This window comes from Scleropages formosus, chromosome 10 (assembly GCF_900964775.1).
Source record: "Scleropages formosus chromosome 10, fSclFor1.1, whole genome shotgun sequence".
In the NCBI taxonomy this organism is placed as follows: Eukaryota; Metazoa; Chordata; class Actinopteri; order Osteoglossiformes; family Osteoglossidae; genus Scleropages; species Scleropages formosus.
Genome location: NC_041815.1, coordinates 31,672,854 through 31,696,398, shown reverse-complemented (window position 1 = coordinate 31,696,398; position 23,545 = coordinate 31,672,854). Strand labels below are relative to the sequence as shown.

The 23,545-nt window shown below is 54.9% G+C and overlaps 4 protein-coding genes across 12 annotated transcripts in view; 1 reads left to right on the top strand and 3 right to left on the bottom strand.

The window, feature by feature from the left end:
- The window catches only part of pak1 (p21 protein (Cdc42/Rac)-activated kinase 1), a 16,823-nt gene extending 10,622 nt beyond the window's left edge, over positions 1–6,201 (bottom strand). Inside the window, exon 1 of one of the 6 annotated variants that reach the window (XM_029255387.1) lies at positions 6,136–6,201. The gene's annotated coding sequence lies outside the window, so the exon portion shown is untranslated. The other 5 variants (XM_029255386.1, XM_029255384.1, XM_029255385.1 and 2 more) reach the window with 5 other exon arrangements.
- aqp11 (aquaporin 11) lies at positions 5,558–14,546 on the top strand. Of its 2 annotated transcripts, XR_003797950.1 has the most exons (4): positions 5,558–6,205; positions 6,532–6,648; positions 6,773–6,975; positions 14,470–14,546. XR_003797950.1 is itself a non-coding variant. In XM_029255390.1 (3 exons), exons 1-3 carry the CDS (start codon positions 5,617–5,619, stop codon positions 6,865–6,867), a joined length of 801 nt encoding a protein of 266 aa, XP_029111223.1. In that variant the 5' UTR covers positions 5,558–5,616; the 3' UTR covers positions 6,868–7,633. The 2 variants fall into 2 exon arrangements, 1 of the variants encoding a protein (XP_029111223.1); XM_029255390.1 differs by lacking the exon at positions 14,470–14,546 and having other exon boundaries at positions 6,773–7,633.
- On the bottom strand, positions 7,860–10,506 carry clns1a (chloride channel, nucleotide-sensitive, 1A). 3 transcript variants are annotated; one of them, XM_018736160.1, is made up of 7 exons: positions 10,149–10,506; positions 9,775–9,911; positions 9,224–9,346; positions 8,971–9,078; positions 8,619–8,795; positions 8,243–8,309; positions 7,860–8,075 (listed from the first exon to the last, which is right to left on the bottom strand). In XM_018736160.1, coding segments are annotated over exons 1-7 (732 nt in total). In that variant the 5' UTR covers positions 10,268–10,506; the 3' UTR covers positions 7,860–8,074. The 3 variants fall into 3 exon arrangements, with proteins under 3 accessions (XP_018591676.1, XP_018591675.1, XP_018591677.1); XM_018736159.1 differs by lacking the exon at positions 7,860–8,075 and having other exon boundaries at positions 8,239–8,309; XM_018736161.1 differs by lacking the exon at positions 7,860–8,075 and having other exon boundaries at positions 8,239–8,309; positions 9,224–9,343.
- rsf1a (remodeling and spacing factor 1a) lies at positions 12,303–23,545 on the bottom strand. Its single transcript, XM_029255383.1, has 16 exons — positions 23,367–23,545; positions 21,977–22,068; positions 21,714–21,806; positions 21,431–21,636; positions 20,905–21,050; positions 18,825–20,626; positions 18,486–18,710; positions 18,298–18,402; positions 18,057–18,136; positions 17,913–17,967; positions 16,666–16,769; positions 16,511–16,578; positions 15,981–16,191; positions 15,608–15,747; positions 15,277–15,459; positions 12,303–15,194 (listed from the first exon to the last, which is right to left on the bottom strand). Exons 1-16 carry the CDS (start codon positions 23,521–23,523, stop codon positions 14,653–14,655), a joined length of 4,209 nt encoding a protein of 1,402 aa, XP_029111216.1. The 5' UTR covers positions 23,524–23,545; the 3' UTR covers positions 12,303–14,652.

Sequence of the window (23,545 nt, the reverse complement as noted above, 5' to 3'; positions counted from 1 at the left end):
GGCCACGCCCCCCGTCTCCCGCACCCACATCACTCACCAGGTGAAGAACCACACAGAACAAACAGGTAAGAGGAGCCGCTTCACCCGATCCCTTTACCGCGGTGATCTGGCGGGGGCGGATCAAAGGTCGCAGTGCCCCGCCTCCGCTGCCCGTGAGATCACCCAAATCAAGGCAATTTACCATGACTGGTCTATAGGCAGATACACTTTAACCGAATTACCCATTTACGCAGCAGGGTGATCTTTACCGTATCAATTCTGGGTAAGTAAACACAGTTGTCCAGCAGGAGGCCTCTCCTGGGACCCGAACCAACAACCTGCGGCAACAGCGCGAGGCGCGAGTTACGAACGGGGCGTCCGGCGCGTCCAGGAGGGCGGAACCGTTTCACGAGCAGTCCGGCGACACAGCTGCCGTCTGCGGGCCAAGACCACGACCAGCACGACCACCGGACACGAGCGGCTATTTATAGCAGATACTATTAATACCGTTTCGGTGGCCGCGGTCCCGCCGAAGGGGCTTCGCTGTCGAGACCCAACACATAAGAGCTGGGGATCGAGCGTGTGCGTTCCGCCCAGCTGCTTTGGCTCTTTCCCTGCGGTCCAACCGCTCGCTGCTGGAACAGCTGCTTTGGAAAACCGGGCCAGCTCAGTTCGGGCTCTTCACACACCGGATGACGTTTTGTGGGCGCGCGTGTGTGCGTGTGTGCGCGCCACAGGATTGCCTCACTGCAGGAAGACCACAGCAACGATGCCACAGCTGACAGAAAGGGCCCCGGGAGGTCCCGGGTTCGGTACCACAAAGCACCACGCGGTCACACCCAAACGTGGTGCAGAGTGTGACTCGGAGCCCCTTCCTCCGCGCTCGAATCCCAACGCGCACATCGCACCCGACACGCCCCGGCCTCTCTCGTACAACTGCCGCGTGCGCGCCGGGTGCCGTTGCCTGGGGCGACGCTCCGTTACCTTACCATATGGTGAGTTACAGCCCTCTGGAGGCCGACCGCACCTCGGGCGAGTTGACCGCTCCAGGCTGGACCGCACCCCCCCAACACACACACACACACACACACACACACACACACACGCAGAACAAAAACATCAAAGCTCTGCAAAAACAGCACAAGAAAACGGTCGCCTTCCGTCCGCTCGGTTACAAACGGTATCTTTCCCGTCTTCTCGACAAGCGGACATGCTGCCTGCCAAGTCACCGTGTGGGGGGACGGGAGGACGGCGTTCCGCAGAGGGACACCCGCGCCGCTCACTTCACTAACCGATGGTCCCCGACCCGATGACAGGCGACAGTGCGACCATCTCTGTGCGCGCGACCCCTCTGCCGCGTATTACATTACTGCTGTTTGTCGCCCTCATTCCACGGGGGGGGGGGGGCAGCTGCTCGGCGGACGCACTAGGTGCAGGCGCAAGACGGCCCGTCGCTCATCTCCAACGTGCTCCTCCAAGCACGCTGCGCTCAGGGTGGAGCACCTGCTCCAGCTCAGACACACCAGGTCACGCGGGGTCACCGGATCGCGAAGGGGGGCGTGTCGGGGCGAGGCGGCGCGAGGCGGGGCCTGCGATCTCCGCGGCCGTCCTCATCCTGGAGGTCAGGAGCGGATCGGGACGAACCCTCAGGGGTCCAGGGAGACTCAAGAGTCCACATGGAGACAGAATACAGCCCAAGAGAATCACTGAGGATCCACAGTTGAGAGCTTCTCCACAAGTGCATCCAGACACCTTCGTGAGCCACCTCATCACTGTCTCACCACCACCACCATCATCCTCACCCTCACTGTCTCACCACTATCATCATCATCACCATCTCACTACATCATTGTCTCACCACCACCCTCATCATCCTCACTCTCACTGTCTCACCACCACCACCATCATCATCATCATCACCATCTCACTACATCATTGTCTCACACCACCATCATCCTCACCCTCACTGTCTCACCACCACCCTCATCACCATCATCACCATCATCAGCACCACTCACTCATCACTCACTCATCAGCAACAGGAGGAGGAGGAGGCGCTGCGCACCGTCCGCGTCCGTCGCTCATCATGGAGCGAAGTGCAGATCGGCGCTTTTCACGCGCTTTTCTTTTCACGCGCCAGTCAGTCTCACGGGCTCAGCATCCGTCGGACCCATCGGCGATCGCCACTCAGCCTCACTCGGTCATCGGCAGCCGCGGGACCCCCGTCCCGTTCGACTCTCACACGAACCTGATTGGACCGCGGACCGAACTTTCGTTCGTGTCATTCATTCCGAGCAGCACGAGCCCCGTTCGTTCGTTCCAAACCAAAGAGGCTGAGGCTGAGGATGAGGTCCTCCTCCTTACCTCCTCACCTTCTCCTCCTCCTCCTGCACGCGCTCGCTCGCTCTCGGCTCGCTCCCTCCCTCCGCCGGGCAAGCCCAGATTTCCCAGGTTCCTCCTGCGATCTCGCACACGCGTTCCGTTCCGTTCCGTTCCGTTCCGTTCCGTTCCGTTCCGTTCGGCCGCCCGGACGCCCTCCTTTCTTCGCCGCAAACTTGCCCCGGCGTCTCCGGCTATTGTGGGGCGCACACGAACTGCAGCAGAGCGAGGACCGCCCACCGGTGCTCTGCCGACACGTCATTGGTCCGTCGCAGAACAGACGCGCCAGAACGTCCCGCCCACTTGACGATCCCAGAAACGCTATTAGTCACGCATAGGACCCACCTTCCGGGAGCTTCCGCCCGGCGGGCGTCCTGCCAACATGTGATTGGTCAGCTAAAGGTCCCACCTTCCGGAAGCGCAGAGCCACTGCGCTTTCGGCCAGCACGCCATTGGTCAGACACGTTCGCTTTCTTCCGGAAACTACCTGGGCACCGGGAGTTCGGTCAACGCGCCATTGTTCAGTCAGCCACCTTCAGCAAGGCCCACCCACCGCAATGCAGCCAATGCACTATTGGTCAGTTGGAGATCTCAGCGCTCAGTAATTGGTCGAGCTGCTTGTCCATCTTTTCGGTAAGCCCCGAGGCAGTATAAAAGAAAGTTGGAGCGCAGAGAATTAACTGGACCGCCAGTAACAGACAGGAGCAGGTGAACAAGGTGAGGAGAATGGCTCAAGTTCTAGGCAAAGAAAGCGCAAAGGCGAATGACGCTGTAATAACACAGATCTGAGTAAAAGAAAGGCTTCCGCACACACCGCGAAGAAGAGAGTTTACCAAAGAAGGAAAGTAAGGACTCCTTCCATCCATGTCCTGCGAGCTGGAGGAGAGAGTCAAGAGTTAGTATCCATCTGTGCTTCAGCAGGACGCCTGAGGCTGGGCCCAAATACCGAGAAGCGACGAGTCCAAGAAGCCCTGTTGCTCTTGGACCCGCATCTCCATCAAGCGTCTCCATCGGCCAGCAACTCGCCCCTCTCCGGTCCCTCGCAGACCCTTGGGCAGCTGTGCGACTATTTACGTGCGATGCTCCGGCTCCTAGGGGCCCCAGCACCCTAACCCTAATCCTAACCCAACACGCTCATCTGTCGGGCCGCAGCCGCTGTCGTGCGGTCGCACGTCCGCTAGTTCTCCTGACAATCCTAGCAGCGGCGCTCTTTAAATGATGCAAACCCCCAAGTCCCGAAGGCGAAACTCCATCCGTGACGCTACGCGCCGATGTGACCGCGTCGAGGGTTTCTGCAGCGCCCCCCGGCACCGGTACCTCATTTTCAGTGGCGGTCCGCGATTTTATATTAGTGAAACAATTTTCTCAAGACACAAAACGCGACGGGTCATCGGGCTTAATTAAAACATATAAGCGAGTGTCATCAGCACACGAGTGACAACGTGCAGGTTCCCCTCCGTAGCGTGAGTGAGTGACGGAGTGCGCGTGTTCCACCGATGCATGGATGAGTGACCCATTAGGTAAGTCGTGTACAGTAGAAATCTGTATTTTTGCTGAGATGTGCATTGCTTTGGAGAAAAGCGTCTGCTAAATGCATCATGTAAATGTGCAGTAGAGTAGTAGCAGCCGTTCCTAAACAATAAAGTGGAGGAGGTGAGCGTGTCGCTCGTTGTTCAACGCTGGGGGAGCTGGCCTCCCATAATAATATTACGATTGTATTAAACGCTATATTACGTGATAACAGCGTGTCGGGAACTTTAACTGAATCGCTAGAAAGGAAATTTCCCGCTCTATGAAACCTGTTACTTGTCCTTCGGACTCAGTCGGTCTCTGCTAAATTACTCAAAGCTGCAATTTCCATTTTCATTGAACACGTTATTTATTTCGCGATCGCTGGACCGCTGCTGAAAATCGGACCTCGACCGTAACGAAACGACGAATGACCTGCTGTTTTTGTCCATTTCTTTAAAAAAGAAGACTGTAGCTTCTCAACCTGCAAAGTACCTTAATTATCATAATCCATATTGAAAACTTTCAGTCTGGCTTCCGCTCTGGTCCTCCAACCGTCCTCGCGTGTGTGGTTAATGTTACTTCTACATCGGCTCGCGCTGGTCATTCCTCGGTCCTCACGTCGCTGCGTTTACCCATTCCTGCAAGCTAGCCGTGTCCTTACTAGAGTAACCGAGGCCGGACGAGGGATTCAAACGCGCGACCTTGCGACCTTGCGGCCCGAAGGCAGCGGCTCTAAGCGGGACGCGGCCAGCCGGCCCTGCACTTGACGCCGTCGACCACGGTCTCTCCCTCGGCAGACGGACGCTGCGCTCAAGCGGTTCCGTTCCTACGTTTTGTGCCGAGATCCGGCGGCGCGGCGTGCCTCGGGGCTCCGCGTCGGGTCCGTTCCTGTTCTCGCTGCGCGCACTATGTACCGTACCGCCGGGTCATAGTATTCGTAAACGCGACGAACGGCGCGTCTGTGGACTGTGGGAGGAAACCAGAGCACCCGGAGGAAACCCACGCGGACACGGGGAGAACACGCAAACTGCACACGGACCGAGCGGGGATCGAAGCCACGTCCTGTCGCGCCACAGCAAAGGAGGATTATTCCTCTCTTAAATTAACCGATTAATATTGCGATCTGGCGTTAAAGAGCGTCTTTCCGAACTTGTATATTTTTATTTTTCCGGACGTCAGACTTCGGGACAGGGAGAAACGCGACGGGCCTCTCATCCTCCGTCCGTCGTTACGGCACCGCGGACTGCTCCTCGGGGTTCGGACCCGACGTCAACGCGGAGGGCTTCGGGTTCGGATCTGGGCTTCCTCCGCTCCCCCTCCGAGCGCCCGCGGCGCTGGGCTTGGGGACGCCGGTGACCTGTAACCCGGAGGGTGTCGGCTCCGCTCCCGGTCCCGCTCCCGCTCCCGCTCCCGCCACTGCTGTACTACGTGTGACGTGCGGAAGGTCCCCGCCCGGTACGTTTACCCTGATCTCGTGTTTAACACCGGTAAACGGCGGCGCAGCAGAGCCGTTTTCTAGCAAGCAGATTTCCCGGCTTCGAATCGCTCCCGCCGCAGGACCCTCATCGGGGTTCTTACCCTGAAGCGAGAGGGTAAAAGCGACCTCGTTTTCAACTCAACTGGGAGGGGAGGAGGTGCGCCTGCGTGTGCGCACGGCCCCGCCCCCCTGTCACGTGACGGCCCCGGAGCGACATCCCCGGAGAGGCGGCTCGCGGAGGACGCGCTGTGGCCGCGCGCGCCGCCGGAATGGGCGATCTGAGCGTCTCTCTGGCGCTGCTGGGGGTCGTCGTGCTCCTCTGCGAGCTGCTGCGCGCGGCGACCACCAGGCTATTCGGCGGAACGCGGATCGGCGAGTACGTGGCGGAGAGCGTGTCCACCTTCCAGCTGTGCGCGTGCACGCACGAGCTGAAGCTTCTGGGCGACGCGGGCCGAGTGGCGCCGCGCGTCGCGCTCACGCTTACGTACCTCGCGGCGGCGGTGCACGGCGCGACGTTCCGGGGGGCCGCGGGCAACCCCTGCGGCGCGCTCGCGCGCACGTGTCACGGGAGCCTACCCGGCGCAGCGGCGCGCGTCACGTGCCAGTTCGCGGCGGCGGCGGCGGCGCGCTCCGCGCTCCCGTTCGTGTGGGCTCTGGGGCTGTCGGACCTGCACCGCGGGCACGCGCTGCTCGGGTTCGGCTGCGTCAGCCCCGTCGGGAGCGCGTTGCTGCGGGGCGCGGCCGTGGAGCTGGGCTGCGCGTTCACGATGCAGACGGCGCTCGCGCACCTGCAGGCGGTGGAGGAGAGATACCGCATCCACGCGACGGCGCTGCTCGTCACCGTGCTCGTCTACGCAGGTGGGTCGCCCTAATTCCCTGTAATACCCTGTAATGCCTGCGGTGCGCGAGCACGTGATCCTCAGTGTTTCGGTTGAAGGGGTGTCGCACACAAGTAGTGTGTGTCTTGGGTGGGTTGGCGGCGCGTACGGACTCGTCGCCATGGCAACAGCAACGCTGGTGCAGCGCTAACTGTTAAGTGGGGTCACCCGCTCCCCCTCAGTGACCCCGGGGGCGCCTACAGCCGGACAACACGCTTCCAGTTACACGCCTCAGACCTACCGAGCGGTCAGTGCTCTTCATTGATAAGTGCACGCCTGCGTGTGTGTGCGTATACACTCCTGCAGGGGGCAGCGTCACCGGCGCCGTGTTCAATCCGGCCCTCGCCTTCTCCGTACTGTTTTCCTGCAGCGGAAACACCTTCCTGGAGTTGTGCTTCGTCTACTGGCTGGGACCGCTGCTGGGTGAGCGCCGTCTCGGGTTCGGGGCCCCGGGCTCCTCCGGCGTGACCCCTGACCCAACATCCCACTGCTCAGGAGCGCCATGTCGCAAGGAAGCAGGGCTTGACCTTTGGCCCTGTGTCCACAGGCACGGCCGCCTCGCTGCTGCTCTTGGACGTGGTTGTACCGCAGCTTTCGGGGACAAAGGACCACGTCCACGGGCCGCGCCGCAAGAGCCAGTGACGTTCGCAGAGGCCCGGCGCTGCAGGCAGCAAGAGTGCTGCTGTGCGGCAAAGATGTATGCGCGTCTTTGGTGATTCACGTATGGTGATTCACTCGTGTGTGTGTGTGGTGTCAGCAATCTCGTGGAAAATCAAATTTCTCCCCCCCCTCCTCACAGCAGTGACTAACAAAAAAGCAGTAATACGGGGTAAAACAGGGTAACACTTTTTTTGACCGCAGAGCAGGATTTCTTGCTTAGAAGAGTTATGTGAGAGACATCTTACATGAAACGGAGCAAAGCAGCTTCGCTGAACAGCAGGAAGGGAACCTGGGACACCACACAGTAACTGTAACTTAATGGTCTCAATATGACCATGTTTACCTGCCCATCCAAAGAAATCACTCCATGAGCACAAACATGTCTGTAAACCTGCATTAATTTTCAAATTTCTTAATGTACAAAAGCACAAACTAAAAGTACTTAAATCCTAAAGCCAGTTACCGGTTTCGGAGGACCGCAGCACATGTGCTAACATGGGCTGATATACATTCCAGACGTCACAGCCATTCCTGGATCTCTCACACACACACAATTGGGATTCAGCATAGGATCATGGGAAATGAACATATCAATGGGTTCCTTGGGACAGGACACACACTGAGAAAATGACTCGTGCCGACAGGCTAAGAAGGCAGCAGCACAAGGCCTCACTGAGCGTGTGTGTGGGCGGGGGGGGTGAGATAAAGTGTTCCTCTCTAGCTTTTTGTTTCTTTCCTTTTCAGAATCAGAATAAGCTTTATTGCCAAGTATGTTCGCACATACAAGGAATTTTGATGATAAAATCTGACATCTTTATAAATAAACTGATTAAAATAGGACTTTGTGCTGCAGAAAATCCATTTTGTGTCACACACAGCAGGTGTGGAAAGAGCAGAGGGTCCACCGAGTGCCGTTGAGGCGATGCGGTAGAGCGTGGTGGGGTCGTACACGGCACAACACTAACACGTCTTACAAAAATCTGTTTTATTCAACACGTTTTTCTACAAGGACTCATCATTCTTCAGTTATGATGCAATGGGAAGCAGAAAGCGATGGGCGTCGAACGATGCGCAGAGTCTGCCAGTCGGCAGGAGTGATCTGGTGGATACGCGTGACTCTTGGACAAAGTTTTCACCAACATCACAACACATTGTCCCATTGAGGCTCAGCCAACATGGTTCCATTGCATCTGTAAAAAGGAAACGTCGATCGATGAGCGCGGCGAGAGAAGCTCGGCACCCTGCAGCGCACACGCTGACCGCACAGGAGGAGGACACTTGCTGACGTGCACCCATTTGTGCTGGTGCCTATGGGGCCGGTGACCCCAGCCCTCCGCCCTCCACCTTTAGGTCTTACCAGTGATCTACATCTGCATCCTCGAACTGTCCTGCCACAGTCGAACCTGGGTCAACCTCCATGCCATCTGGAAAAAGGAGCAGGGAAGACTGAAGAGATGATGGTCACAGAGATAATGAAAGAGGAGCTGTTGGAACCAAGCAGTATTGGAGGTGAAGGGCACGCTGCCAGGTGGGAAACTACCGGAAAAGCTTTTGGAAGGTAAAGGATTTCTACTCGTCAGTAAACCTCAGGATTGTACTCCCTTCCCTTCATGTCATGTGTCTAGAACAATCAAGAGATGAACTGCACATGTTAACAACACACCTTACAGAGAGAGAGAGAGAAGTGGGATGAATCAAATGAAAGGCCTCTGCTGCGCGCCCCAAACACATACCGTCATAATCCGCTGCCGTGTCGTCAGTTCTGACACCAGCCATGTGAAACTGCTGCGTCACAGAGGAGGCCAGCATGCCCTCTAGCCTCTCCAGCGTAGCCTGGCCCTCCGGGGTCAGATGGGAGAGGCCCTCCTCATAAGTGTAGAAGGTGGGCACATCGCCCTGGCCTTGTTCTTCTAGAGGGGTGGGGGTGCAGAGACCAAGTGAGAAGAGGAATACACGAATGCGGCTCAGAAGGTGGCGGAAGAATAAGAACCCAACAGAAACCGAAACGAGTAAAGACTGGTGTAGAAACATGTGCTGCTACTTTTGAATATGGAAAACATTCAAAAATAGAAGAAGGAAACTCACCGGCCTCTTCTTCATGCTCCTCCCCCTCAAAGTCATCATCTGAATCTGTGTCCTCGGGGTCAGGGTGCAGCGCTTGGCAGTCGCACATGGCAGCAAACATGGGCTCCACTGAGACACGAGAGACCATACACGTGTGCAAAAGGTACAGGGCAGCGCTGCAGCCAGGGTAAAACCTGGAATCGGCTGCTCAGCCGTTCACTATCAGACCCCCCAGTCGACAGCAGAGCTCCGCCAACATTTGCATGGAACTCACATGCGGACTTGTCGCTGGGCACAAAGCGAATTTCTGTGATGGCCTCCGAGTCGTCATCCTCTTCGCTGTCACACTCGTCGCCGTCGTCCTCGCTCTCCTTCTCGGCCTCCATTTCAGACTCTTCTGAGAAAAGAGGCAGAGACCTTCATGGTCTGGGAAAGGACAGCTTAAAACTTTACATGCTGCACTCAAAAACAGATAAGTAGGTTTTTCTGCAGTGATTTCATCAATACCAGCGTAACCGTGTAGGAAACACGCTCACAAAATGATATCTGCGTCTCTCTGTGAACCTCTACAAGTCGCCATAGTACAGATTCCTCTTTTTTCAGAAGAGACAACAGACAATCCTGTGCAGTTCACCGCGTCTCCTTCCCAACGCGGAAAACCTGTCCTGCCGTGGGAAGGGCCTCCGCCGAGGCCCACGGGTTCTGCTCCGTGTCTTTGCGTACGAGCTCAGCTGCCGATCGCCACGGAAACAGTCGGAGATGCCAGCGCGTCTCCGCAAAACAAAAGAGGAGCTCCCGGCCGGGACCCTGCGGACATCCTCGTACCCTTGAGCCTGGCATTGACCATGACGTAGAGGTGCTCCTGGGGGTAGGCGCTCGGGTCCCTGGAAATGGCGTGGAGGCCAATGCTCGGGTACTCGAGAGAAAAACCCATCCCGGCGCTGTTGACCCAGGACAGGCGGCTAAGGGGGGGAAAGAGTCCGTGTTAGAGGAGAGAAGAGGCAGAGGCTGAACGCATGTTGTTTCATCAATGAATACGACGAGGAGCTCCATGGGAGCGCAGCGGCCAAACACAGGAAGCCGCCTGTCAATCGCACAACAATCGCGCACGCGCATTCTTAGCGTTAATACGGTAATGGCAGAGCGCACCGCTCCTTCCGTTCAGTTCAGTTCTCCTCTCGTCTCGTATCGTCTCTCACCTCTCCGCCACGTACAACGTGCCCGTGCCGAGCTCCTTGCCGTCCAGCACGGCGCCCGTGTGCTCCTGCTGCAGCCGGACCCCAGCGCTCGGAGGGGGGAAGCTCCTCAGCAGCACCATCGCCGTCGATCGTCGCGGCGTTCACTCTCACACCGTGTCACACACAGACAGACAGACACACAGCGCCGCTTCCACACGCGTCCGTCTCGAAGGCCGCGAATGTGTGCGGACAGCTCCACATGAGAGAAACGCGACGAGCAGAGAAAGACTTTTCCTCGGTGCGCCGTCCGCCTTCTTTACTCCCGCTTTCGCAAGCGCTTGAAATCGCCCCACGCACCTGGTCAGCGACGCTGTTTACTTCCGGTACCCGCCACTAATAAAACAGGAAGTAGCTCCGGTCTCCCGCCCGTCGTTCTTTCGCCACCTAGAGGCGCGGATGAATTATAACAGGTGAATGAGCCCAACGCTAACCGTACCGCCACCTGCAGGACAGAAGGCAAAATTACAGGTCCGCCAACGGCCACTGGACTTCTCCCGCGCGCCGGAACCGAGCTGTTTGTTCATCAATCAATGAACCAATCAGTCTATCTATCTGTGAAAAGGAGGGAAGGAATGATCACAAGTCACACCCCATATAGTTCCACCGCCTATGAAGCCATAAATTACATGTACATTTATTAATCTATCACACACGTTCCTCCAAGCGATGAACATGAGAGAACAACACAGAGTTCGTTACACCAAGAGAAGGAGAGATTTGGATGCAGACACCGACTGTAGACTACACTCCATTTGTCGCATACCACGGTATAAATCATTGTACGTTACATCAGTACCTGCTTTTTTAAAATGATTCAACAGATAACATAGTACATGTTTATTGAGCACGTAGGAGATCCGGAGGTGAGTCCGAAAAAAGGAAAAAAAATCCGTGAGTCTAAAAGAACGGAGTTTGAGACTCTACTTGAATGCGAGAGGGATTCAGCAGCCCTGAGGGACATGGGAAGCTCATTTGACAAGAACCAAAAACCTTTGTGCTTCTGAGTTTGGACCTTTTGTGCGTGGGACCAATAAGCGGTCAGAGGTGGAGGAGGGTTCCAGTCTGGTTGAGCTCTTGTAGATATCGGGGAGCAGATCCGCCGATGGTTTTGTAGACCGTAACCAGAGTGTTAAATTTGATCGGGCAGCTACAGGAAGGTCAGCGCAGAGATACGACGAGGGGGATGCACGGGAACGCTTCGGCAGGTCGAACGCAACTCGTACCGCGGTATTCTGCATCGGCTGGAGACGCCCGATGGCGGAGGCCAGAAGACCAGACAGGAGAGAGTTACGAGAGTCCAGGTGGGGTCTCACCCTGGTGCGGACCAGGAGTTGTGTACAGTTTGTAGAGACGGGGGCGGATCCCGTGGATGTTACGCAGGATGTATCTGCAGGTCCGGGTTGTGGGTTCGATGCGTTGAGAAAAGGACAGAATTGAGCCGATGAGGCAGGAGGTGACACGAGCGAGTTGCCCAGTTTGACGGAGGGTCTCGACCGGAAGAGAGACCAGCTGGGAGGCGAAGCATCTCTGGCTGAGAGGTTCAGTTGTAGGTGGTGATCGGACATCCGGGCAGAGAAGTCCGAGAGGCGGGTGGCGATGGGCGAGGAAACGTGTGTCGTTTGTGGGAAAGGAGAGGAGGATCGTGGCTATCGGCGGTGTAGCAGTGGTAGGAGAATCCGTGAGAGGCCATTGCAGGGCCGAGGGACAAGGTGTAGATGGAGAAAAGTAGGACATCCAGCAACCAGCCCTGAGGAACACCAGCTGATCACAGTTGAGGCATCACATCTGCCCCCTGCAGGAGTGCAAGAATTATACTATAGTATATTATGTAATTACAGGCAAAGTGTCACGCTTCTTTTTGTCCCACCTCCTGCAGCAGTTATGAAAGTGGCACAGGTGAGCCGCTGAGCCTCTTCAGCGCCTCGGAGGGTTACCGCAGCTCTAACGTGACACGTGTTTCCTGGACCAGCAGCTAGACGAGTGGAGGAAGTACCACAGGTTTCAATTGACGATGACACCAAAGCTACAGCAAGTGAACGTTTTCCTACACTGATCTGTTGCAATACAGTCCAGGTGGGAAAAATGACACACCCACAAGTGAGGGAAGGTGCACACTTTTTTCCAGACAATATTTTAAAGCTTTTTATTATGACAAAATGTACAAGTCGTTCGTAGATACCAAAAGTTACAGCAGGTTTAACAAAATACTCGGAGGAGAACAGAGGGATACACACCGAGGTCTGGATCTACCGTCCACATCTGCAGGCCTATCTTTTTCACGAGATTCTGACAAGACGCAATGAAACAACACGACACACACAGAAGTATTGGCACTGCTCGTCTGAAAAGAAGCAACACGTTAGAGTTGTGCGAAGCAATGTGTTTTTATACGTGCTGGAAAAAACCCTGCAGACAAGAGACTGAGCACAGGTGACATAGCAGAAGTTGCACACTCTTTTACCTCTCTCATGCACCATGTCCTTCATTCAGTAGTTTGGGAGAAGCAAGTGATCCTGAACGGAGACCGGAATTCAGTGGCCCCCGTTTTCTGACCGGAGACTTGCCGTCGCTCACGGCACGGTGCACAGTGCTCGCTGGTAACGTCACGTGTCGCTATTTGAACGCGATGGATCACACGCTACGCCTGCAGCGAACCCACTTCGCACAAGAAACAGGCGCCGGGCAAAAACAAAACTTTTGCTTGTCAACATCAACATTTGCGGTCAAACGGTGAGGCGGAATGTCGCCGGAAGCATTGGGTGAATCGGTTGCGCCGGATGCGCGGAGAGGGGCCGAGTGAGGAGCGACTGCGGTGAATGCGGTAAATGCGGTAAAGCAGCAGCTGCAGGGCTTCAAGCGTGCTGGGATTCGGGCCAGGAGACACCTACTGTTCCACACAATGACCATGTGTACCACGCCAGTACTTGGGGTAACATTACAAAAGTTGTGCAAATGTCACGGCGAACTACAAAACCAGTATTAACAGCTGCAATCACAAAGAATTGCTAATATATATATATTCTCATTATTTAAAAGCATCTAAATATGTTACATCATAAACTACAAATGTACACACCAAGTAGAGATAATGCTGTTTGCTTTTTTTTTTTCCTTTAAATTGCTGGAGCAACTCACGTTAAGACCGCGGACCTGGACCGCTTGAGCTTTGTGCAGCAGAGAACCTTAGTCAAGTCGAGGGTTCGACTCAGAACAGGACCGGACTTCCCGGACACCTGCAGACGTCCAGACGTCCAAGCCGACGTTCGTACGGACAAACGGGCTTTTCGCCCGATTCCCTGCAGGAGCGCTGTGGAGGGGCTCATGCTGTCTCTGTGGGGACACACACCACACAGGCAGCGTGAGAACAATGCGGGAAAGGCCCTGTGCTCGGCCCTGTGCTCGGCCTTCGGGGCCCTGCCTGCGCAGCAGAGCGTCGACACGACCCGCCTCAACTCTCCGGGCCCCGTTTTTCCATCACACTTGGAAGCCTGATTGAAATGGTCCACATAAATGGCTCAATGTTTGTCCAACTGGGGAAGCGGCGCCTAACGTTCAAAAGACTACGTTCGGAGTTTTAGCGGAACTGCGTGTGAATCCAGCAGAGCCAACAGTTGGACACGTCCCATGCGAACTGGATGTCGAGGGAAATGAACAGGTGAGCAAAGGAGCCAGAAAATGAAACAATAAATATATGTTCAACAAATCAGAGGGCAGAGAGGGAAAGACATCTAATAATTTAACATTAATTTAATACAAATGTTACTAAGGTAAGGCAACAACATGAAGGATCCAAAAAAAATGTCAGTGCAGAACCAGTGAGGAGAAAACCCTAAACGTCACACGAAAGTGGTGCAGTGGGGCAGGAATCATGACGAGTCGGCAGGACCGCGATGTGTCCCTCACCACCTTCCGAGTGGCGTACGGCAGAGGAGGGGACGCACGGGGACGCGGGGGGGACACCGTGGGGAAGAGGGAAATCAAACCCAAGTGGTCTTTTACGGATCAGTCCTTCCCTGCAGCCTCAACACACTCGGGCGGTGTGTTGAAAGCACACACTCCTGTGTCCCTGGAGCAGCACGCATGTGTAGGAATGCACTTGTAGCCCCGCCTGCCTCCTTTTCTCCAGCCGGCCTTTTTTATACAAAACACATGAATGTGAAAGTTTGGGGAAATGGAACACAACCAGGTGACTTCAGGTACAACAGAAGCTCCAGCGATGAGCAGAGCCACGGCGCTCCTGCCTGCTCACGAGTGCGGCTTGGGGTCTCCCTCCAGCTCAGAGTGTGTGTGCGTGTGTGTGTGTGCGTGTGTGTGTGTGTGCGTGTGTGCGCGCGCTCCAGCTGGCCTCCTTCAGTCACGACGCCCCAGGGAGCCAGCGCCAGGTCCAGCATGCACTGGGAGCAGACGGGGTGCGACTGGGCTGCATGTTGGTCATCAAAAGGCAGGAAGGAGGAAAGAACGACATCTAGAGCTGTTCGCTGTTACAAACGTAGTCCACGAGGTCAGTGACACCGAGCAGGTCATCTTCATCTTCCTCATGGGACGGCACCTCCTGGCGCCCGACGCCATTCGGCGCCCCGGAGTTCTTGGGCCTGGCGGCAGCCTGTCCGTTAGTGGGGGGCGCTGCGCCCGGTCGGTGGCCCAGCGCGCCCCCCCCGGTGGCTGTCCTCCGGGGTCTCTTTGCACTGCTGTCGCCCTCCTCCCCCGTGTTCTTCTTGTTCTCCTGTGGCTCCTTTTCTTCGTCCTCATCCTCCTCGTCCGTCTCAATGCGGTTGAGCCTCTTGCGGACGGGGCGCTCTTCCTCCTCCGACTCCTCTGATTCGTCCTCGTCATCCTCCGAGGCTCGTCGTCGCTTCTGCGCAAGCCGCCTGCGTCGCCTCCATAACTCTTTATCCGACCAACTACGTTTGCTCTCCCCCTTCGTCTTCGTCCTACTCCTGCCCCCTTGCTCATCCTCCTCTTCTTCGTCGTTGTCGTCATCGTCTGAGTGTCTGGAGCGCAGAGCCCCTGAAAACACCAAGGCACGTGACAGGTGAGCGTGCGGAGCAGCAGGGAACACAGACGAGGGGGCGCAGGAGGCAACACAGACCTTCACTTTCCGAGCTGGAGAGCCAGCGCCGGTGGACCTTGGGCCGGTCCCGGTTCCTGGACACCTGTGAGGCCTCGCTGTCGGACGTCTCGCGATAGTTCACCTGAGACTTCCGGCTGCGGCGGGAGCGACGTCTCCGCAGGTCCAGGTCACCATCGCTCAACTCGCTGGAGCCCTCCGTCACTGGTCAAACACACACACACACACACACACACACACACACACACACACACACACACACACACACACACACAGATGAGTGGAGCTCACTGAGAAATTCCACACAGTTCCAGTGAACACGCAGAAAAATAGCATCACATCTCCCGCTTACCCATCTCATCATCAACCTCTTCTTCCTCCTCACTGCTCGACGCCCACACCTTTGGACGGCGCCCAGTGCTGCTGAAATCGCTGTCGCTGCGGTACTGGGCCTCCTCATCACTTTCGCCGACAAACTCCTCTTCCTCAGAACTGCAAGCGGAGACGCAGGACACTTGGAGTGACCCAGAAAGCCCGCGGACACACAAAGAGGCACAGGGGACAGCACGCAGGCAATTATGGGCCTTAGCGGAAACGGTGTAAACAGGGTGAGCGACTGCGTATTGCGAGGGTCACTGGCTCTCGGCTGCTCACTGCCAGTGCACCACGTGGACCGGCAGCCGGTTGAAAGCAGCGGCGCTCCTCTATTCGCTGCCCGCCCTCACCTGGTGCTCAGGCGAAACTCCTCCTCGCTCTCGTCGTCGTCGCCGCTGCTGTCGCTGTCCAGGTCGTTGAGACGCCGCCGTTTACGCCGGTGCTGTGCCGCCACCTTCCTGGCAGGCCGTCTGTTCTCCTTACCCTCCTCATGCATGATGGTGGACATGTCTTTGCCCCGGTGACCCGTGATGTTGGCCATGTCCTTCCCCCGGCCAGCACCTGCAGGGGTGGACCCACCCAAAGGCTCACATCATTCCACATCTGGCAGGCGTAATGCCTCCCTGCGCCACGCCACACACCAGCCCGAGTTGCTCTGTGGACCTCCACCGAGAGGAGCATGATGTCAGCGACAAGAGAAAAACACTGACGGACAGCAGGGCCCACGCCCTGACGCACATCCAGCACTCTGGATCTAATAAACGTAGCGTCGTCTCCAGTTACTTTACCGAATGCAGCACCTCTCCCCCGTGGAGGAAAAATACTCACTGACAGCCACCGACTAACACCGGTGTCATAAAAACAAGGAAGAGGCTCTGACCTCCGCCCTCAGCTTCCTTGATGTCTTCCTCGATTGCCTCATCAATAGCTTCGTCAAAGTCGTCGAACCTGCGGCCAGGAGGGAATACCGTGAAACCCAACATCGTCCGCAGCAGCGCCCCGGTGAGCAGCACAGAGCCCAGCGGCGCCACACACCTGTAGCTGATGCATTTCTTCGCTCTGGTCGACCTTCTCCCCTGGTTTCGGCTTTTTTTCGCGTCCTTCTTCTTCACCTGCTTTTCCTCTTCCGCTTCAGCCTCCTGCCGAGAACAAGGAGAGTTAGAGGTGAACACTGGCCCCCCCTGCCGTTTCGAACCCGACACACACACACGGCTTACAGCACATCCTGACTGCGCATGAAGGCTCCAATAAGAACGCCGGGGCCGACGGCCCCAGCAGACCCTGCGGCAGAACGCAGGGCCGTTAGAGTTAGGAGGGCGTCTTCCGCGAGCCACAGCTAACAGGTCTAATACACACACAAGCACACGAGTCTGGAGCACAGTGAAGAAACCATGAACAGTCTATATCAGTTACGCCACCTACAGGTTGTGTACTATGCGCAGTATAATAACTGCCAGCTTTCAGTGTAAAGATGGTGAAAAGGACGGAAGACGACAAGGCAGAGCAGATGTAGTAGGACAATAAAGGTTTACGTTTACATTTCGTCCGTTACGTTTACGTTTCATCATTTACGTTTAAGTCTTCATTTAGCAGACAACCGAGGTCATTAGAGCAGCTCCTCAACCTACAATCACGCCTGGGACTAGAATGCTGCTCTTAGCCCTTGTGTGTGTGTGTGTGTGTGTGTGTGTGTTTGGAACTCCAAAGTCCCTTTTACCAGTTAGCCACACTCCATCACACCGACGTCCCTCGATTTATTAACTGATATATACCGGGAGATATTTGTATAATGCATGAAACATATTCAGGATTAACTCTTTTGTGTTTATGAGCTACATTTGGAATGACTGGAATTGAACACATGTCATCTCCACAAACTCCTGTCCCGTGCCGGTTGCTGACAATCCTATACACATGTGCAGCGTTCCCCGTGCTGTTACTCATGACCGGTACGTGAGCTGTAAACACTGTGGAAGTGAGTTGTGCAAGCGAGCTCCAACACTCCTAGTCAGTTTAGGTGCTTTTTACTTTTTTACTACCATCCATCGGCCCAGCAGATAAGCACAGGTTAAAAATAAATAGCAGATAAATATAAACAAGAAAATGTGTTCTTAAAATCCACAAGTTGCACATTCATAACACATAGAGCTGCGTAATTAACCACGGGGAGTATAAGAAGCAGAGCAGAGTATCGCTGCAGAGTAAATAAAGGCATCGCCCTGCATGAGGCCGAGTGCTCCGAGGTCTTCGAGACCCTTACCCTCCATGCCCGTGATACTTACGGGAGGGGGGATGATGTTCTCCACGCTGATGCCCACGTACACCAGGCGCTCACGCCTGCAAGCACAGGGAGGCCGCAATGCAGGTGAGAGTGTGAAAAGTGTTCAGGCGTGAATCTGTGGTAAAAAAGAGGGGTCGGGCCACACCTGCGTTCAGCACGTTCCCGCTTCTTCAGAGCCACATCGAGGTTCTGCAGCTGCTCCTCCAGCTTCTCGCACAGGAACTTCTGCAGGAAGACGAAGGAGGCGGTCATGGCTTCTGAAATCGCGCGGCATGAAGAACGAGAACGCGCACGTGCGTACGCACAGACGGAGGGTGCGTTTCCGCCCCATTTACTACTATGGGTGGAAAGCTGCAGTTGTGCAGAGCGGGCGCTGATACACTCACGTGCTGGCAAGGGGGGCAGAACCACTCGCCGTCGGGGATGATCATGAGAGGAGGCCGCAGGCAGGCGGTGTGATAGCCGCTGTCGCAGGAGTCGCAAAGCAGGATCTGCAGGTGATGCCACGAAGGCAGCGATTAACACGAGTGCCGTCCGTGACGGAAAACGTTAGCGCTCGGTACGGTCACCTCACCAGCTCGGGGTGGTTGGGGAGCCCGCAGTGTTTGCAGGGGTCGTCGTTCGGGCTCTCGTCCGAGCCGGACGCGAAATCGTTGCCGAGCCTGTCCTTCTCCATCACGTAGTCCTCGTCGCTGTCGTCCTCCTCGCTCTGCTCCTCATCCTCCTCGCTGGACCCCTTCGTCCTGCACTGCTTTGCGCGGGCGCCTGACCACCTGCTCCGGCCGCTCTGCCGCTGACCCTGGAAAACCAGCACCGTCAGCTGGCCGTTATCACGCTCCACCTGCCGCCCCTCGGCCCCGAACCCCAGCCCCTCGGCTGCCCCAGAAAGAAGACACAGGTCAACAGGGGGTACCTTGGTCAACTTGGTGCGACTCTCCAGCCCAGTTTTCCTCGAGTTCTCTCTTAACTTCCTCTGCGCCGATTTCCTTTCCTCGTCACCGTCCTCCCCCTCCTCACGGACCACCGAGGACGCCTGCTTCTTCTCCTGCTTCATGTCCTGGATCTCCGCCAGCTTGGCAGTGGGCCGACATATCCTCGGGGACCTCCTGAGTGACCTCCCATCTGTAGTGTCGCTCTCGGAGCCCAGCCTCTTCTCCTCCAGCTGGATGGAGACCTTCCTCCGGTTGGCCGGAATCTTGATCTTCAAGCGGATGCCCTCCTTCTGGATTTCTGACGACACGTCGTCTTCCTTGATCTCCTTTGCCACCGGATCAGGTTCCTGATGTTCAGCTGACCCCTGGATGTTTTGTTCAGGTGCCCCTTTGCCTGATGTAGCCTCTCCTACTGCTGTGCTTTTTTCTTTCTCATCCTCTTGACCCTCTCGCTCTTCCTGTGGGATGTTCTCTTTCCTTTCCAACTTGTCCTCCACTTTTGGTCCACCATTCTGACGCTCAGTGAGCTCCTTCACAGCTGAGGCACATTTCCTTACTTTACCTTCTCTCTGTGCTTCAGTGGAAACTTTCTGATCGAGAGGCTTCTCATACGTCGAATCTGCCATCTTGACCTTTCTTTCCGGAGTCTCTGTCTCAGTGGGACAGGATTCTGTGGTTGATCCTTCCTGTGCGTTATATCTGTCCTCTTCCGATTCTCCGAAAGCTGCACGTTTGTCTTCTGGGTCTTGTTTCACAGTCTTTTCTTTGAACACTTGTTTGGGTAATTTCTCCTGCTCCTCCTTGAGTCCTGGCTGAGCAGCATCCTGAGGTTCAGGGCATTTCTGGACCTCTGCAGAAGTGATTCTTGACATTGTTCTGTCCACAGCAGCAGTAACTGTACCAGCAGATGCGTTTTCCTTCCCTTCAGCAGTTGAGACTTTACTCCCAGGTTCAGGTAGTTTGTTTTTTTCTTGTCCAAGACATTTTTCCTTCACTGCACTCGATCTAGCCTTCGCCGTGTCCCCTACCTCTCCATTTTCACTCCTGGCTGAGGTGTCCCCTTCTGCTGTATCCACTCTTGTGGACTTTCCACTCATGAACTGCTCTTTAATTCCTCCTGTGTCCACCACTTCCTTGGTGGGCATCATTTTTCCATTGAGCAGGATGCCTCTGACACCCTTCTCTATGGTCCCTATGGGTTTGGGTGGTGCCTTCATCGCATCCTCACATCTCCCCACCTCCTCTTTCACCAGCTCCTTTGTGGGAGTGATGGACGGGTTACGTATGATAATACCCCCTCCACTGTCAAAGTCCTCCCTCAGCTTGAGCTCCCGCTTTTTCAGGGGGATTTTGGCCTGCTGGTCATTCTTCATGGCTCTCTCAACCTCTTCAGGTGTCTTCTCCCTCGCTGCCTCTTTGGTTTCCAACTTGGCAGGACCCTCCACTCTCTCGATCACTGATGTTCGACTCTGGGTGAGGGTTGTGACAATTTCTGGGTCTTTTGATTCCTCTTTTACAATAGCAGTGATGGTTCTGACCCTGTTGTCAACAAGAGGCTGATCCTTAGTCTTCTGCAGGTCAACTCCTTTCTCCTCTGTCTTCTGTACTGAGATCCATTTCACCTCTTGCATCAAACCCCTCTTTCCTTCTTTCTCTGAGGATGGCTCTTCTTCACCAGATGTCTTTGAGGAGGCACACAGTGAGCTGTCCTTTGCAGAAGAACCACCTTCATCTTCAGAAACATCTTCAGAATTTTTGGCCTTTCTCACATCACCCGACTGGCCTAAAATGAAAGCAGAATAATTTAAACGTCACACACTCTTCAGCAGTTAACTCTGCATTAACCAGCAGCAGACAGTGTAAGTGCATTTTTCTTATGAACAGTGATGATATGTCAGAACTATACAGCAAATATAGGACCAAAAGATCTTGTATCTGTATGGAGACTGAACAAATCCTGCATATCACCAGGCCACTCGCATTTCATCCCTTCATTTCTCCAGCTCTCTGCATACAGGCAACCAAGAACCCAGGTTCAGCATGAAGAACCAAGGACTGCACCTTGTGCCCCCTCTTTCTTAGAGTCCTCATCTTCTGGACTGGGGCTGGCGCTGGTGGAGCCCCCTGGTGTTTCCTTCTTGTTCAGCAGCGCCGGGTCAATCTGAGCCTTTAGCAGCTCCAAAATCTCTGCCAAGTCATCTCTTGTCCTGAAAAGAAGAGCCAAAAAAACCGCATTGTTGCAGCACAAGACAAACTCACTTTGGAATGTAACCCAAGTTTGCATGTGATGCTGACCACACTTAGGACCGCTGATTTAGGATTTGATCCTAGGGACAGCTAGTAGTGTAGTGGTCAGAGCTGCTGCCTTTAGACCCAAAGGTCACAGGCTCGATCCCCACCTCTGGATGTAGTACCCTTGAGCAAGGTACTTACCTTAAGTTGCTCCAGTAAAATTACCCAGCTGTGTAAATGAGTAAATAACTGTAAATACCCTCAACATTGTAAGTTGCTTTGGAGAAAAGCATGAGCTACATGAATACATGTAAATGAACCTAAATGGTCCCACTGAAGTCTAAAATCTTCGTACCTGACAATGCACTTCCAGGACGATCCATCCAGGTCATCCTGCTCCTCTATGTAGACCCTCACATTGTGATCCTGGTCCAGCTGAAACCAGTACACGAGGCCGTCCTTGTCCCGGCCGATAGGCTGCATGCGCATCTTGTCGGGGTCCTCCTCATTGACTGCTGTCTTGAACTTGAAGTTGTCATCAAACTGGCACTCGCACAAGTACTGTAGAGAGAAAGAGGCTGAGAGACGAGGAGCGACGCAGTGGCGGCACACGCAGACGGTGACGTGGCCACTCATACTTTCAGGATTCCGGCCTTGCTCTCCACGCTGAGCTCCACGTAGCCCTTCTTCTCCAGCTCCCAGGCCCAAGTGGCGTTCAGCTCCTGACACATCTAGGAGGCATACGAAGACACCGTCAGTCCAGCAACCACCTCCGGCTCGTCTTAATTCTAATCCATTTGAATGTGTGGAAGGGTCTAGGGGAGTACCACTGAACAAAGTGTAACCATCAACTATATGTACATCCGAGTAAGACCCACAGAGCAGACCAGAGTCCCATCACCTTGATCAAGTACTTCTCCCATCTGTCTGCAGACACAGACTTTCCGATTTTTCTCATGAGCTTCACGTGAAGCTCCACCAGTGGTTGAGAGGCTGAAAAGACACAACGAGAGAATTCAGAGGATGTTCAACACCAGCACACAAAGCTGACTTCGCACACAGCTTTAAGCGTCTCAAGTGTCCTTCTCACTCACGACACGACAGCAGAAGCCAGCAGACCTGGAACCCACAGAGGAGCTCTGACACCTGTGATGATCATATCGCAAACACAAAAAGATGCGATTCTGACTAATTTAACTATTTTTATTTTCTTCCATTTCCTCTTCTGCACTTATGATAATGCCAAAAAGAAAAAAAAAATTCTGTGGTATATATATATATATATATATATATATATATATATATATAATTGTGTCCCCAGTCACAGTCCAGAAGCGCCAGTACAAAGTAAACATTGCCCAGTACTAGTACTATTCTATAACCTGTACCTGTCTCATACCTTCTCCCATTTATGGGTCAGCTGGGTAATTACTGCTGTATCAGGACAGATCATTTAGCACTTTGAAGAGGGGAAGCACGGCAGGAGCGCCACTGCAAGCAGCGACCTTCAGATCACGCCGTGACAGCTTTAACCGGGACACCACCTGCTGCCCGAGACAAAAGCACATGTTTTACAGCAACCTACGCTTTTTTAATGTAGCAGTTGCTTTTCTCCAAAGTGACTTACAGCATTAAACGACCTACACCCTTTCAACTGTTTCTACAGCTCGGACGTTTTACCGCAGCAATTCGGGGTGGGCTACGTGCCCCGCTCCAGGGGTAGTATTACAGCTGGAGGTGGGATCCGAACGTGTGACTTTCGGGTTCGAAAGAAAGCAGCTATGGTACCAGCTGCGCCCCCTTGTATGACGTTTAAGTAAAACGCACTCAGTGACCCAGTGGCTGTAAGAACGTGGACAGGTGACAGGTGACAGGTGACGGGGAAGGGAGGGGCGGAGGGAGGGGAGGGGGCGGAGTTTCAGCTGTTTAAAGAGCCGCGCGCAGCGCGCACGCGCACTAGCCTCTCCAGCACCGCTAAGTGCCGCTAACGGTCACCAAAAGTGTCACTTTCAGAGTGTGTGACTGGTGAAGACGAAGGCGAGAAGAATTTGAAAAGAAACAGGAATTAAAAAAGGGTCGGAGCGCAGCGCGTCCTTGCGACAGCAAAGAAACGACTGACGAGACAAGAAGAACAAGAAGACGCAGGGAGAGAGAGAGAGAGAGAGAGCGGCCGCGAGGAGGAGGAGCTGCTGATGATGATGAAGGTGGAGATGATGATGATGAAGAAGATGGAAAGACCCCCTCCTCCTCGCCCCCCCCCATAATCATCCCTCCCTCCGCTCGCTTCGCACCTGTCGTGGTGTCCCGCAGGTAGCGCTCTATCTGCGGGAACGTCAGCTCCGGCAGGTCCAGCGCAGGCCCGTAGCGCTCCAGGAAGGAACACACCACTGCGAAGTTCGGACACGAATCGGGGAGCGAAGCCGAAACCGCCGCCGCCGGAGCAGCCATTTTTACCGACCGGGGGGCAGGA